The following is a 16968-nucleotide window of genomic DNA, read 5'->3' as shown; positions in this document are numbered from 1 at the left end:
AAGCGAATGAACGCTGTCGCGCATTCGAAGCGTTACGCTTCGCTGGACCGTGTTCATCGGGAAAGTTTCAGCCGTGGGGTGGAAGGGGAAAGAAAGGTAGAAAAAAAGGTAGAGTCCCTCCCCTAGCAACCGCGGGTGGGTGTGATGAAGGCCGACAACAAGCGTAACTGGCTTCCCGCTCATCCCGGAAGCTTCTGTCAAGTGTGCATCATGCCACGTCAGTCTCGTTGATTGCATTAGCTGTGGTTACATGTGTTGTTGGTTTACTATTGGCTGCGAACACTTCGGGTATTTTTTTTTTTGCCCTTGGCATCGCGTAATGTGAAGTGATGTGGCAGGACTTGTTATGGATGGTAATCTCGGAAGCCAAATGGCTCACACTCACTACGGGAGATTGCTCTGGTATCAGGCGGTGACAACAAAGTGCTCGAAAGGAACTTGTCTAAATGTAAGCTTAACAGACGTAATGAGTTTAGAAGATCTGTATTGTGCTGTCTTTTTTTCTTTTACTGCAATAGCATGAGGAAACTCATAGGGAAAATTGCGCAGTCTGTCACATATATCTCAGTACCGGAAATGACGTCCCCAGAGAAGTGACAACCATGCGTTTTGATGTATCTACAATGCGTCCTTGTTCCCACCTCTAGAAACTTTCGGGGAAACATCTAACCAACAGTTGAGTAGCTAGAAGCGATGTCTGGTTGTGTGCAGAGAGACGTGTAGGGGTCCACAAACTCAACCATCAAAGAATGACACAAAACTCGGTGTAAACGCATCCACAGCTTCTAAAGCCATCCCACAGCCAACACACAGTGAAATTAAGTGTCCCTGTAAATACTTTTCTTCTCCAAAATCTCCCGATACGCTACGCTTCGTACGCATTTTGGATATCGGGTACTGCCCATCGTATACCAAATCCTCGGAACTCCTGTGTACGTGATACAAGTTATGATACTGGTATACATTTCATACAATGTGAAAATGGTGCGCGGTTTGATACGTGATTCGCCACGTTACACAGAAAAGAGCTTCTGTATGCTGCGACAAGCTACTACAAATATTTTGCGAGCGACTTATAGTGCATATATTATTTGACTTCTCACTTTACGTGACGCATGATCGTCTGTTGGAAACTGAGCATGCAAGACTTTGCGTCATAAACTCGTTATCAACTATTAACTATACAAAATGTTCGAAATAGCAAGCAGGTGGGGGGCGGGTACCAAGGGAATACATTGCGCAGTACTGAAACAATGGCACAGATACGTTAGCTATACGCAGGGCGTAATATTTTTTTCGATTGCTTTCGTCTCACCCGATGCGAAAGGACTTCCACTGCTGTCATCGACGACGCAGTAATGCAGAGAGAGCGAGCATTTTTTTTTTTAGCTTGAGTGCGCTGTTCTATGTATCTGCGGTAAGTGCTAACTTCCCCGTCGAGAGAAAGCTCTACAGTGGACTTCCTTTATGCTGCGCCGGCGAGCAACGATAACTGACCCTTTCTGGTGACGGCGAGACGTGCCTTTCTCCGATGTGCCTCTTGGCCAGACAAGCGGAGGCCACGATTACAGACGCGGCAGCCAGGAACATCGCTGTCAGAGCACCCAGCAGGGCGGGCGAGTACGACGTGCCTGCAATGCCGAGGTGGACACACTGGCTACAGCGTACGCCTTCGCGCCAAAGTTGAAGCGCTTCGAGAACGGTTCAACAGAATATGACTTCTTGGACAGGTTGGTGCACGCTTGACAGTGCATTACAGCGCAGGCGTAACAAGGGTGAAATAGCAGAAAGGACAATGCCTTTATGCATTTTTTTAAAGGTTTGAGCCGTGCCTACGCTGGCGCCACTTTAAAGCAATTCGTTTGTCTCACTTGAAATCAACTTTCGCCGCAGCGAACTGTGTTCGATATTCTCAAAGCCTTTAAGGCAAGCAGCCATGGCCCAAGCAGAAGAGTTGTGAAAACTGTGTCAGGTTTATAACTCAATTATTGCAAGCATGCGCAATGCTTTCGCAGCAGCTTGTTTCATCTTATGAAGGGACAAGCACCACTGCCTAACGGCATGAACTGTTCTGTGGGGCCAGATACCGGCTGTATGTTTTGTTTCCTGAGCTTATTATCGACCGAACGCCCTCCCCAGTAGCTATGACATTCGGCTGCTGGTCTTAAAGACGGACGTGTGATTAAATCCTTGCAACGGCGGCCAGGTATCGATCGAAGCGCAGTGCAGAAGACAACCGTGCTCTGCGAGAAATAAGACAGTTTTAGTACTGTCATACGGTAAGTACACCAGCTAAGGTAACTGCGACTATATGGCACATGCGCTAGGCATGCACAACAACGGTAGCAACGGTATTGGACGTATGGCAGCGCGACTGTGCTAAAACTCTCTATTAGTGCACGTTAAAGGGCCTCAGCTGCGCTATTAATTCAAACGGAGGCGTTTACTATGGTGCCTCTCACAGCCCAGCATTTCGGACAAAAAATCTCTCGTATCAAAAACGTATAAACCTATTACGAAGACACAGCAAGACAACACAGGCGTGCGCGTAGTGTTGCGGGTCTTCGTACCCGATCAACAGTTTTCAAGCCAACGTACCAAACGAACAAAGAATACCAATGAAGATAATTTGGTGTATAATAACTGCTCATGTTCATCGTACCACACGAGGCTCGATGCAAACAACCAGTCATAAGCCATTATAGAACTTTACATAAGCTATAGCAAGCTTTTGTTTCTCGTACTGTTGGCTACGACGAAGGTAGCAAGCGAGGAAATAAATGAAAAAAAAAATATGTATTAGCCCAGCTAATCCAGGATATACAAAGCGAAAAGCGAGATTGAAGTCTCCACTGACCCAGGGAGCCGGTTTTTCGCCTTTCATTTCGTGAAAATGAACGGAGTTTGCAAAGTTGTCAACGCCAATGAACTCTATGAACGCCGTCGGCTCACTTGTTTTGTTTGGTTTTTGATCTTTTTGCCGCTGTTTAGCAAGGCGTGCCTCTCGTGATTCTGGCGTTTCAGCCGCTTGTCTAGCCTTGCACTTTTCATATCTTCACTGCTTTTGAGCCAACGCCCACGCTACCGCTTCTGGGTCTTGTTCTCCTCCTTCCATGGCAAAAGGTCAGACGACGGAGGCCACGCGCGGGGGCGACGACGTCTGCGGCAGCAGCGGCCACCTGCGCTACGCGTGACGTCACTCGGCTTCGCGCATGCGCAGCTGTGGCAAATCTGTAGTGTGGCTCACGCGAAGCCCGGCGTTGACGAGCCTAGTGAAGCTTTTCGCTTCAAAAACCTTCCTGTTGCCGCCTACTCACACTACTCACTTGACGCAGGCAGCCCTCGCGCAATCCCAATTTATCAACCGATGTTTAAAATCTAGCTCTATTATTGCTTGTATTATATTTGTAGAGTGATTTGTTGCCCTACTTTCCTCTCATAGCGAGTAATTTACATCTTTCTGAACCATTGAACGCAAATTTGTAAAATAAAGGTAGAACTGTACAGATACGAAGGCCAAATTAAGAGACCATCTCAAACCGCTTCCCTCTAGGTTGCTGGGTTTGCGTACTTGGCTGTGACAAAGAAGGCCTAAGTTTACTTAACTGTGTGTGTTAGGTTACATTCTTGTTCTGTTATATCATGTCTATTGTCGACGTCATTTCTACGCGATCTCAGCACAGCAGGTCATGCACGAACTCCCGACCTTATATACAGAAGACCAATGCCAACGTGTGGGGCTGATCGCGGTTTCATTCGATGTCTGCGTGTATCGGACGACAGCCTTGTCATTGAGCGCAGCTCTTTGTGCTTGCACCAGCTATCATCACAACCATACAAGCTCGAGAATACCGACCATGGGGTGGCTGCAGGGAGTAGACCGTGCTGGTGAAAATCGGAAGGCGGTTCCCGTCCAGATCCACGACCACGACAGCACCTCTGTCGATGCGTTCCTGGAGGTCCCTTCTCGCCGCCAACAGAGCGGGCTTATCCAGTTCCAATGTAGGCGTCTTCACTGGAACCATGTCTGCGTCTACAAGAATGCTCCCTGCGACAGAAATGAGAGAAATTTAATGACGGGAAAGGCGGAGAGGTCGGCCTGAGGAACCATGACTCCAAGCTACTAACTCGGCCCTATGGAAAAGGGAAAAGGAACGAAGAATATGAAGAGTGCAGATGGAAGGTGACATCTTGATGGTTTGAGTTGCATGGAAATTCCGGACAGTGCACATGCCGACGCACACATCGGCTTGCCCACGTCTCTCGAGCGAAATACGCTGGAACAAAAAATCTTGGATAAAAAAAAGGAGCGCTGCGAAGAGACTGGTTCTTATCTTGAACTTCAAGTAGAACAGAACAGTTAAACCTCAATGTGAACATGGGGACAAACTTTTACGAAGACAGCCACGTACAGGACTGACTTTGTGCTTTAAACTGGGAGTACCGGGAGCAAGTCGTTTGTTCACGGGAAGGTATATCTTAATGATTTTCTTGAGGGCTTAATCTACAAGGGCCCTCTGGGCCGCGCAGCGACTGATGTCCTCTATGTGTCATCTGCGATGATGGGATGCACGTAAGTCTGCGACATGAAAGCCTATAGTAAGCCTGGGGAATGGCGCACTTGTAGAAGTGTAATATAGCTCTCAAGCAGGCTTCATGGCCTCAGGGGTAGAGAAAACTGTTCGGTAAGCGCAGTTCCACCACACCAGTAACGGGCTGGTTGACATACGCCTTGTGATGGAAAAGTTTCCCAGCCTACACGTTGCAGTACGCGGACTACGAAGGGAAGAAAGAAACGCTCAAGAACACGCGAACCATCAATCTTTTATTCTTGCCTAAGGGGAGAAAATTCCTTAGCCTAGAACACACCGAAAAGTTACGTAAGTGCTGAAAATCAAATTGTGTACAGCTAGTTTGGCTCCGTGTCCAGGATCCGTGGCCGCGTCCTTCATCTAAGCTTCCTGTAAAAGGGAGCACACTCACCAGAAATCCCAACTTACCGGGCCTGACGCGGACGTTTCGGATTCCAGGAAGAGGAACCCTGAGTAGGACGCTCAGCTGCCGCCGGATGTGCTCCCGGAACTGCCATTCGCGGCCGCGGACACAGCTGTTGTAGCGGGCGTCTAGACCCAGCCGCACGCGGACGCTATTGACGCTTGGGTACGCTTCCGGTGACTGCACGGTGGGGGAAACTTCCGGTTTCTTTCTTCCGGTTCCCTAGAAAGGAACGGTGGGGCACAGACTGCTTGACGGAACGTGGTGGCTGATTTTTTTTTTACCATATAAGGTATGTGATAGACGAGTTAGGGTTTTTGCATTTAATAGAACGCGAAGGTAGTTTTAAAGCAGAAAATAACTTCTTATGGCAGCTAGGCTTAAGTAAACGTGAATTAATATACTCAGCAGGGGGTGCAGAGGAATTATTGATAAGCAGTTAATAGAACTGTGCCATGATTTTTTTAAAGCTCCCAGGCAAGCCGACGCTGACACTTTATAGCTCCAGGGCAGGAGATTTGGAATGTTTTTTTTTGGCTGCTGGTGATTTGCTGCTCCTTTTCTAACTGTTCGTTTTCTCCTTCTGAATTCTGCCCAGTAATATCAGGCTTTCCTACTGTGTGCGGTATCCTTCTGTAGGAAATCTCCCTTTTGGATACGCGCCAATCACCAATGGCACAACAGCAACTACAGTTTGGAGCGCTGCAAATGTTACACGAGCCTTACTAGAGTGTTCACAAGAAAGTTAGATAGAACGAACCGTTCTTTAATGTTGCAAATCAACTTCCTAAAATAAACTTAGGACAAAAGTTATGTGGTGTAAAGACATTCATTTTACACAAAGAAAAGCGAAGCTTGAATGTAAGTTCGACGCAGGCACATAGTACGGCTCAGAGCTCGAACACTTATAATATCAAGGCCATTCGATTGATGTGAGATGCAAATAAAGTGCTTCGAAACAGAAGGAAGCATGCGCTTATTTTTAGAAGCTAGAAATCAGATTTGCACTGTATGTTGAGCTAGAAAGAAATTATTCTTGATGTCTAACTGATAAACTAAATCGCCATTACATTCATTGTTACCAATGATTAATCCAGCATGACGGAACAAGGACTCAAGGAAACACACTACACAGGACGGGCGCTTTCCTGTCTTGTTGTGTGTCTTCTCATGTCCTTGTTCTGTCATGTTGGATTAATATTTTGTGACATTGAACCACCAGACCACAAACCTGATTCAAGGCATTACATTATGTGGTCGGAATATATCTTACACTATGTGGTCAGAAACCAAGATTTTGGCTAATTTGATGATTGCTATGAAGTTTTTTGGCGCTGCATCATTACACGGTATTCTCTAGCGTGCAGCACAAGCGGTTGTCGCAAAAATAATACGAAACATCACTTGTCGTTAAGTTTCATAAAATCCTAAAGTATTAATATATGAATAAACTCTCGAATCCCTGACTTTCATTCCTCTAAATTATAATCGGCTCTGGTCTCTGTGATTTAAAGGATTTAAAGGCGCTCCTTTGGGCTTAAGGAGTCTCCGACAGTGGCCTTCACCTCCACAACCATTCGAAGCAAAGATTGCCTATGCCATCCTGCTTCGCCTCATGTAGTTTAAAAAAAAATAGAAGGAGCTAAGTCTCGATAATCTGGAGAATGCTACGCAGGAGAAACAGAGGAATTGAAAATTTGTAAAACTTTTAATTTTTCGGAGCCGGACTACTTGAAGAACGTTCATTCTTTGCTCCCCAGTGATAAGCCGCACGACTTTCAAGAACAAAAACTCATTAAAAGTCGAAGAATGTCGGACTTAATCACGACGAACACAAGACTGACTTCATGCTTACCATCTGCTCCTCTTCTGGATTTAGTGCGCTAGTTGGTAGGGGAGTTGATGTTTGCCCCGAGTTTGAAGAATTTTCTGCGTCGACGGGCGACACGTTGGCTACTGTGTCTGTTGCATGTTCGGCGTCTGATGTCGACGTGGGGAGAAGAGAAACTGGAGCTGTGGGCTCTTCAGTAGTGTCTACAAATGGTGGTTTTGTTTCAAATCTGTCGCGTACGTCATCCTGTGATGTGGTCGTAGGCAACGGATTCTGCGTGGCTTTGGCATGAGATGAGTTATCGTCTACTAATGTGTTCAGACCCGACGCTGGGTTCGGCGTTATAAGGCTGACCACGGTAGTGTCGTCTGTTCGGTCAAGGCCAGCGGTCGTTCGCTGCTGAAGGCCATGTACAGAAAGTGTAACTGCAGATGTACGGCTGTCTTGGGTGTTAAACGCACCTTCCATTTTGTGATCTGGTTGCTCTGAAGGTGTCCATGCTTCTGGGTTTGTTTTTGGTGGTTCTGTTTCATGATTGTTTGCTTGTGTAGTATACTGAGGAGCCTCACTAGACATTCTCTCTTCTGGCATTATGCTACTAGTTGCTGCTGCAGCGCGCTTTGTACCGGCGGTCATTTCTGCGGTTCCTTCCAGAGCCGGAGACGTGGGTTGCTTCTGAATTGTCTGTGTGTAAGTGTGCACATCACCGGGCGAAGAAGTGATTGGCTGACCACTTTCCGGCGTCTGCTGCACAGGTATCTGGCTGGAATTTCCAGGTTCCAGGGCTGGCTGTGAATCAGTGATCACATCCACGGTAAGGCCCACTGTCGGCAAAGCGGATGATTCATATGTTGCATTAAGAACGGTAACTCCGTCCTTTGGTGATAAGGTGAAAGGCTCGACTGCGTTAGATAGAGCTGCATAAGTTAATTCTACAGATCCTGAAGTCAGCCCTGGATTTGTGGTGATTTGAACGGTTTCTGCCCCCGTGAGTGACACTGTTGACTGATATTTTCGATGAGTACTGCTAAGTACGTCCGGTACTGCTGAGGTCTGAACCTGGCTTTTTTCATCAAGTGTCGTCTGAGTAAATTCTTCTGGTTTTACTGTGTTTACGGGGCTAGCAGTTCCAACAGGAAGGTCTTGGGTCGTGGGTATGACAGGTTCATCCAGAAGCTCTGGAGTTGCAGTCACATGGTCATTTTTATGCGTGAATGATTCTGAAGCACTGTCCGTGATGTAAGCGGCCGAAGTCAATGAAGAATCGTGCTCTGTCGAGGTGGAGTAATTACTAACTAGCTGCATTGTGTTTATTGTTTTTGCTTGGTCATCGCTGACGTCACTGTCTGCGTTGCGAGCGCGCCTGAAAAAAACTGATTCGTTTATTGTGAAAAACAGTGCTTCTCTCGAAGTCGTTAGTTCTGCGGGAGTTTCACCCGGATTCCATCTTCTGGACGCTGAAACGTCGGTGGGCTCACTAGAATATTGGTATGTGTCTGCCGCAATTCCATCAAAGTCTGTATTGTTTGAAGCTTGCGTCGAAGGGTCACTAGTTTTTGTAGCAGTTGAACTCGTTGAATCTGCGATTTTGTTTGTGATATCCTGTTCTAGGACAGCAGTTTCAAACTCGTTTCCTGGGATGCCGTTTTGATATTTTATCTTTCCTGCAGTGGCTAGCCGCTCGAAGTAAAAGTTATGAGTCGGTGCGTGGGATGTCAGTTCTTGTCCAAATTTGGAGTCTAGGGAGACAGCTGTAGCATTTCGAAAACTTTTCACGTCCGGTGAGTTTGTCAGACTCATCCGTTTCACAGCGTTTTCTTCAGCTGTTGTTGTGCGGCTGCCTCTCTTTGACGTGGGAGTATCCTGAGAGCTGTAGGACGCGGATGGTGAACTCTTGTTGCCCCCTTTCTTTTCAGAGTGCGGGACGTCACGCTTCTGCCTTAGAACAGTCGCCAGCGGGGAAGTCCACGGATCCACTTGGCCTTGAACTTTATTCATTCTTTCTTCGAGCATTTCAACTACGTTGTCTTGTTGTTCTTTGACTGCGCTTGCACTGGCGACAGCTGTCCAACTCGAAAACAATTTCGTGAACTCCAGGCGGTCGCATAAGCTTATCATGTCTTTGGGACACAACCACGAACTGGCTGGTTTGCAAAGCCGGTGCAGCTCACGTTGGATCTAAAAAAAGAACAAAAACAAAGTGCGCAGGAGTTTTTGTTTTCGATGGTGAGAAAATTTTATTCCATTTAGAATAAGCGCGAAATCTGCAGTAGCCATCGTTTATCTTGTGTTTAAGCAGGTAGCGCCACTTAGTGAAGTTTTAATTTCTCAAAAACTCAGCTATACAAGTATTGCTTATTGTTTCGTTGCAATATTGAGCTGAGCTAGTTCGCCTTGCGCTAAGCTTATTTAAACAAGAGGTGCGGGTACAGAAAACTTTGAAGGTGAAGCTTCCAGGTCGAATGGAATTTATTTAACTTTTGATTTAAGATGATCTGTGAGCAAGGCGTTTCCACTTCTTGGGTCCAGGGGAGGCGAAACATCCTGAAGTATTTTTACGGCCCTCTATATCTTGAGTAGCCAGCAGACTTTCGGGTTCGCTTCGAGGGAATTCGCAAAGCTCTCAAAACAAGAAGACCCCGAGGTTACAGCACCGAACTTAACGTCCAGGTGTCGAAGGCTCAATATTTCTTTCATGAACCTTATATTTTGCCTCCGTTCCTTTTAATCGGTGACTCAAATCGATGTAGAAAATGAGTGCCATTTCTAATTACTCAGAATTCAAGTAAAAAATGTTGAATAAATTACTGAGGCACAAAGCAACTCACGTAGATAGTGTAGCTGGAAAGCGGCAAAGGCACCCCACCAAGCAGCGTCAAGGGCAGCAGAGTCCTGGTTCGTACATAAATATTTGTGAACTTTCCAAAATTAGAAAAAAAACATAGAGCAAAATAAACAAACAACACGACGCCATAAAGGGGCCCACAATTTCTTTTGTGCTGTACCCTAGAGAGATCTTTTCAGGCGCAGACCGTCAGCTGGCTGGCAAACCAATGTTCGCGCATTGCGAATGCAAGCTTCGTTTCACGCCACCTTGAGGTTTTCTCATACCTCCTATTTTAATCAGCCTTTTCTTTCGCCGCTTTGGGCTGCGATGCTATTGTTTTAACCTTCGTTTTGGGGGTCAGCTTTTCATCTCGTTTTACGTGTCCGCCACGACTCCACCCTGTTCGCGAATAACTGCGGCCACACGTGCGTAGACGTTAGTGGACACATATGGCCGAAATTACTACGCTGTCCTCCATCCCGGCTATTCTCTAGCCCACAGATTTGTTATGGCACGTCAAAAATGCATTAATCACCAAATTCCTCAAATCAAACGCATTCATTCAGCACCGATATCTTGAACTCAACGGGTGCTGTGTACTCAGTTTAGAAGAGTGGCACAATTTTAACTAAAAAAAAAACCAGTCACAAAAGGCAATGGACAAGAGAAGGAGTGTACAGACCTGTTGACAGTTGCAGTTGACAGTCCTGTCGTTGTGGCTTGTACACTCCTGCTCTTGTCCGTTGTCTTTTGTGACTGTTTTTTTTAAAAGTTACTATGAACCAACTGGCCCGCACAATAGCAATGCACCCGTTTCACCGATCTAAACCGTCCGGGCCCGTTCGTTCAATCTGGCCTACATAAGTGAAATCACACTTGAATCTTCGTGATGACAAAGCAGAGCGTTTTGCGTTGTAATGAACTGCGCTGCCATTTTCCAGTTGAGCGGACACGCGTTTCGAAGGCGAAGGAAGATGATACGAGGATTGCTCATTAAGCGTACCAACATGAATATATATATTTTTCGCTGCTGTTCTCACGGTGTTGTGCGGCATTTACTTGGATACATTGAATGCGATGAAATTAAAAGGATAGAAAAACGAAACAAAGTACACCTTGCGGTACTCACCAAGTGAGAGAACCCATTTGGGTGTTTATCTCGCACTGCCGTCGCTCTGTTCTTCTAGTAACACCCGCCGCTGCGAAGGAAAAAAGAGAGAAGAGAGAGACGCAAACAGTAGGCAGACGTCACACCGAATCGATCCACTTTCGTGCCGGGTCTAGCGCCTTCTCCCGCCTTTGGTCGATGCCGGCTTCTCACCCACGCTTGCGATTGAGGCGCACCGGCGTCCTACCTGCGCGGTCGAATGAGGAGGCGAAAGATGAAGTGAAAATACAGCGACCGCGAGCCACAGGTTCGATGGCGGAAGGCGGTGCGGTTGTCAACAGCAACCGGGGCGCGGAGTCGTCGATGAACTGCTGTTGCCTTCTCACCTTGCGGGATGCCCTTTTCTCGTTCTGTTGTGGAGACAGTGCAGGTCTGCAGGTGCTTGCAGTGCGTGGCGTGGTGATCGGCACTTTGGCCTTTGAACTCATCGCGTTCAACGGAGACTGGAGATTGAATTAAGATGGCCTGTATCGATTGATTGACGCGTTATGACTACACAGAGCTACTTTTGCTGAAAACAGATCTTATGAAAGATGGACCAGTAAATGGAAACAGGAACAATGCCGCAGGCCGTTTTCACAAAAAACTACTTTGATAACGATACCTTGTTTATATAAGAGAGACTGCACCGCTATCAACTACCAGAAAAAAAAATTCACGGAGTCCAGATTTCTGTCGATATAATCGACAGTTTTAATGAATTCCCGCAAAATATACTTCATTTTTAACTCGGAAACGTCTTGGCAATAGTACTCTACGTGCATGCGATTAAAGCTTCTTTTAAAAGCTGAGTCGAACATAAATCGTGTAGCTTTGCTACCGAGTCAAATAGGAATAGTGGAGCTAAAAATAGAATAAAATACGAATAGAAGATTCAGAAATGTAGCTTTTTCTTACGGGAGCTTATTTGCCGTTCGTTTCTCGCTTAAATGAATAATCGGAGATTATTGTGGACATTCTTTCCTTGCGTAACAATTCGGAAAATAAAATAAACAGTGTGCGAAACAACAGAGTAAGCGGTGGCGGTGCGGGGCGGTGCGACGCTCTAATCGAGTTTAATCTATAGCTGTCCAAAGAGGCAGCACTGATCTCGACTATTCGGATGCAACACGAACTATGCATAACAAATCGGTGGCAGTCATGTTATATAGGCGAAGTTTTTGCTGCTACTGATGACGACAGAGAATAAACTAATATTTCATCTCGCTACATAAGAGGGACATAAGGTAGGCATGAGCCATACACATCGAGAACTATTATGAAGGCAGGCCTTTCTGAGCCTGCATGAGCACTTGGAACTCACATGATCCTGAAGGAAAACAATGCGTTTTTAGGTACCAAAGACACATCGTGGCTGTGAGGTGTAAGCAAATACAGCGGACTGGTTTCACGCTCCAGTGCTCTGTTCGCTAAAGTAAACTGAATTATCCGTAAACGACCCTTTCTCTCATTACACATGCGTCAAACTGAGAGCCCCTGTTTAAATTTTTAATATGACAAGTCCCATAAATCCACATTTTTTGTTTGTTTTAAATTAAAACCATAGGATCATAACGGTTCGATATAAGGACTATGCGGACGACACAGATTCAAGAAATATAAAACCACTCGGCTCTCGCTTCACCTGACGCATATCATATGAAAATCATTTGAAACCATGCAAACGGAGTAAGTAAACAATAAGGATGCCTTCAGATGCAAAGCGATTTTCCTCTATTTTCGTACCATATGAACTCCATATGCCGGTAATTCCAAATGTGTGGTTGATGCGGAATGATTCTGTAGGGGCGCTAAGAACGCGGCTCGAATACGGGTACTCGTGTACAAGACTACAATGCCACAGCCACTGGGCAAGAACCAGGCCAAAAAGCTTTGATTAGAGCTTGCCTGTGTGGTATCAACAAATTGTTTTCTTGTTACCATACTAGTTACGAAACACCGAATCAAAATCCACGCTTGACTTTCAGCGAGCCTCTGGCAACATACGGACGGAAACGCCGCCTCTGGGGAAGTCAGCTCCTGGTGGCTCTGCTGAGCTTTTTTTCCCAACCACATCCATGTTCAAGCAGCACTGAGAAATTCATTGCAGTGCCGCGAGTGGCGTGTTACACTCAAGTAGTCCTCACAGAAATTTCAATAGACTGTCCAAAGACTGTCTACAGATTCTACAGACTGTCTATCGAAACATTTGTTACTTAGCCAGCGAGCACTGGACGAATCAGAGTGCTGGATTTAAATCCATATGTTTCATGAGGTGTTTCTCAGGTAATATATCGGGGACGTCTGGCAAAAACGTGGGTAGGAGCACACATGGGTGCCTCGAGATCTTAGCCTCCCTAATAGAGTCTATGCTTCGGTAAGTTGTAGCAATTGCTTGCCACGAACGTTAAGAAATAACATTCTATTTGCAGATCCCCAACAATAAACAACGTAGCTGAAAAGCTGCTCAGGGTTCATAAAGTTGGCATCGCAGAATTAATTACAACTTTCCTCACATATGTATTAACAGCTCCTCTTAGACGACTTAACACCCTCTTAAAATACGGCTTAAACAATGACCACTGGATTGAAAAAAAAAATTTCAGCCGCTTATTAATGAGTAATTTTCTCCTGATAACTATAAGGCAAAATTTACATTTAAATAACCAGAAGGAATCTTTATTAGGGCGATCCGATCTTCCGCTCTGAATGTACAAAGGGTATCAGAGCTTCGTTGTCAGACGTGGCATTGCCTTGCTCGTGCTTTCGTCTAAAACAAAACAATAGAAGTCATAGGAGCTTTTCATACTTTTCCAAAATGCGTGAAGAATGTGTCTTTATTTTCTCCATGCAACGCAGAGAGGAAGGCGACACAGAACTGCACCGTGTATTGTTCACGCGAGCAGCGTGGAAGGCTTTATCCTTCGCCACAGTGGCCCCCGGTAAAGTTTCTTGGTGTTTTTGCTCATGTTGACCAGTTCCAACATGAACCTCAGTTCTTTCTTTCCCTCTGACAAGGCCAGCAAGCAGTGTTTTGGTTAACTTGCAGAATGTCGAGATGTCGGCAAAGCGTTTTTAGGAGCCATCGCCGAGATTTTCAAGCCGGATCCAGACTCCATCTACTGGGCAGGCGATGATTGAGTACATCTGCCGCTTCAGTTCACCCTTGTGAAAGACAAGAAAAAAACGAAACAATGATAACTAATAAAAATGATAACTTGTGAGCGGATCACTATTACTGCGAATTTCCCTGGGCCATCGTGGCAGTGCTGTTATTGGTAGTTCTAACACGCACCGAATGACAAATGTGGTTGAAAACGCAGATTTAGAAGGAGTGATTGATCTAACGACTGATGTTGGCAGCATTTTTATTCACAAGGAAGTATTGGGAAATACTTGAGTTTTAGAAAAAGGCATCGTGTGCGAGTATCCGTTATCTAGTTTCCGTGCCACAAAGAAATCAAGATTTATTGCTTTTAAGACAAAGGTTTCCAAAACTTGCGACACATAGTGCAGTAGCCAGTTTGCTGACCAATAAACGCTATTCTAGGGCAGACGTAAAGGAATGAAAAATAAAAACGATCCGGCCCTTAGTAAAGAATACAATGGGCTGCCTACTACGCTGAGAAGAGAAAGCTCTCCGTTATGAACGATAATATGACTAGAACGGGCACTCGATCGCCTCAATATTGCCTCTCATTATTATTCACTGCATGTAGCGCTGAGCTAGTTAGAACTAGCGAGAGTGGCTTGCTCATCCTCATACTCTGCTCTCGGTCACCCTCTGTTCTTTAAGTGCTTCTCCACTCTCACGGCTCGAGTCACCTTTTTGGACGGTCACTTCTCCTACTCTATATTTATTTATTTTATTTATTTAGAAATACTGCCAATCTCAATCGGGATCATCGCAGGAAGGGCAAAGACAGAATTGAACAAAGAAAGTACATAAAATACAGCGGTGCAACTGCTTGTGAACAGAGGCTGTTAAGTTAATAGCAATAATAACAACCGGTGATAAATAACATGAAGTAACAATTAAAAGAATAAAAAAACAAGAACAGCGAGAAGAAATAGCGTCACCCTCGCGTCTTGCTTTGCCGTTCCATTTGAGGCGTCTATAGATGAGGGAAGACCGGATAGAAGTCTCGCCCATACAGCTCGCCCATACAACCTCGCCCATACAGCTCTCTCCAGGATTCCAGTACATGGAGTCCCTCATGAAGTCAAGAAAATGTTCAGAGATGTGGTGTTGTGCCACTTCAGTTCTTTGTGGAGCTCTCCTCATCAGCCATGTGTGACCAAGGGTCTCAAAAGGTACCAAGCCACTTTGCTGCACCGCGTTCGCACGGATTCTGCTCGTACGCCGGCGTGGATGTATAAGACTGGCCTAGCGTTGTCACCATTGTGTTCAACGTGTGGTGTGTGTGTGGTGACATAAAACATTACCTCTTGTGCTGTACTTTGTACAACGCGGAACGAGCTGTGTTATTCGGATCCCTCAAGAAGGCAGGAGTTCCTCACAGTTCTCTTCAGGACATTATTTTCCCGCGCGGGAGCCAGTCGAGTAGAAGGGATGCTTCTCGCCTTCTACTTTATCTGCAGGACACGGATTCGGCCTCCACATGGTTACCTCAGGAGTGTCTATTTGGGTTTTTGCGGACAGTGTTTCTGCGATTTCTATTTAAGTGTCGCTACGGTGGAGCAATTGCCGGCAGCAACTGCAAGGCTAATCCCACCGGTAGTTTACAACCACTCAACTCAACTCAACTCGGATAGAAGTATCACGTGTGAGTGGTAAATACTTAACGCAAAGAATTCTGACACAGTCAGCATGGCAAGCTACAGTGAGTCGCGCGAAACTATAGCGGGCGAAAAAGATCTTTTTTAAAATTAGCCATGAAGCGAACAAGGGCTGTGTAGTCCGGATTATATACGGGTTGCGTCAACTTTGGCAGGTTAGTGAGAGAAACAGGCAAGCTCAAGTTCCCCACATATTTCTTTGCCATAATTTTTTCACAATATCTATTCTTTTATTTCGATCACATCATACCAGTTTATCTTTCTTAACGGCTGGATAACAGTAAATGGTAAATGGCCACCTTTTTTTTCTAAGCGCATTTTATGTACATTGGCTTGTAAGCGTACACTGCATACTTGATGATATAGCTAGTAGAGCAGGATATCTTTGTTATCCATCTGAGCTTAGAAAAAGAAGAAGAAGAGGAAGTAATAGTGCACAAAACAAAAAAAGGTATCTGCAGCACAATATATGGGCTCCTGCGGGAAATCCCTGAGTAAGCATTTTTCCACCAGGTGCACCTAGAGTCCCGCCCGTCTATGTGCAAATCTATTCACTCTTCTTAATACGAGAGACGTTACTTACGTTTTCGTGTTTGGAGCCTAAATGCAGTCTAAATCGGTGCACCAACTTTGCAAGGATCAGAGTCATCTGCAACTGGGCCAACTTCATGCCAACACAGTTGCGAGGGCCTATGCCGTAGGCCTGGAAGGCGACTGGATCACGTGACACCTTCTCTTCAGGTGAGAACCTGCGGGAAGTGGAAGATTAAGAGCTAACGTTACCATGCACACCACAGTATTACCAAAATGCCAATTGGTTGCCAAAATTAAGAAATCCAGTCGACAGCCAGCTGCAAGCGCATATCAGCGCATATTTTGGTTTTTGTGCCAGCTCTCAATGGACACTGAGAAAAACTAACACCTTTCCTGTTCGTAATTAAATCCGATAGTCGTGTTGTAGTGACTGATGACTTTTTTTTCGGGGGGGGGGGAACGAAAGAAGCATTCATAGCTGAGAAATTTGTAAGTTGAGGATGACATATATTTTCCCGCGAGCCACTTATCCATTGAAGTGGTTGTGTAGAGCCAGCTCCTGAATAGAGTGTCGATACATACTGGAGAACACACGCGGAATACAAGACCAAGTGCGCAATGCACTCAGAGCCTCAAAACGCCTAACCACAAATAACTCCATCATAAAGGACGAGTTTACGTGGCGTTCTCTTCGCGATAGTGCAAAGAATACCATGATATAGAATGACGTGTTTCGGCATGTTGACAACAGCAGGACTGACTTCAAACTTCACTGCGTTATGAAATGTCCCAAAGAGCACAACCTCTGCAACATCAGTTTAGGGAGGATTGGTG

At 45.6% G+C, this 16968-nt stretch overlaps 1 protein-coding gene and 1 pseudogene across 2 annotated transcripts in view; both read right to left on the bottom strand.

Annotated features, from left to right (window-relative positions):
* Nucleotides 1-4123: 4123 nt before the first annotated feature.
* Nucleotides 4124-11363, bottom strand: LOC144102149 (uncharacterized). Its single transcript, XM_077635465.1, has 5 exons — nucleotides 10783-11363; nucleotides 9655-9718; nucleotides 6851-9004; nucleotides 5001-5217; nucleotides 4124-4134 (listed from the first exon to the last, which is right to left on the bottom strand). Exons 1-5 carry the CDS (start codon nucleotides 10797-10799, stop codon nucleotides 4124-4126), a joined length of 2463 nt encoding a protein of 820 aa, XP_077491591.1. The 5' UTR covers nucleotides 10800-11363.
* A 2256-nt stretch (nucleotides 11364-13619) lies between these two features.
* The window catches only part of LOC144100911 (cytochrome P450 3A41-like), a 32501-nt pseudogene continuing 29152 nt past the window's right edge, over nucleotides 13620-16968 (bottom strand). Inside the window, exons 13-14 of the transcript XR_013307890.1 lie at nucleotides 16184-16349; nucleotides 13620-13965 (exon numbers count right to left, since the gene is read on the bottom strand). The product of XR_013307890.1 is annotated as a cytochrome P450 3A41-like (transcript). The remainder of the gene's footprint in view (nucleotides 13966-16183; nucleotides 16350-16968) is intronic.

This window comes from Amblyomma americanum, chromosome 8 (genome assembly GCF_052857255.1).
Source record: "Amblyomma americanum isolate KBUSLIRL-KWMA chromosome 8, ASM5285725v1, whole genome shotgun sequence".
Lineage (NCBI taxonomy): Eukaryota > Metazoa > Arthropoda > Arachnida > Ixodida > Ixodidae > Amblyomma > Amblyomma americanum.
This window is presented reverse-complemented; position numbering and strand designations above follow the sequence as displayed.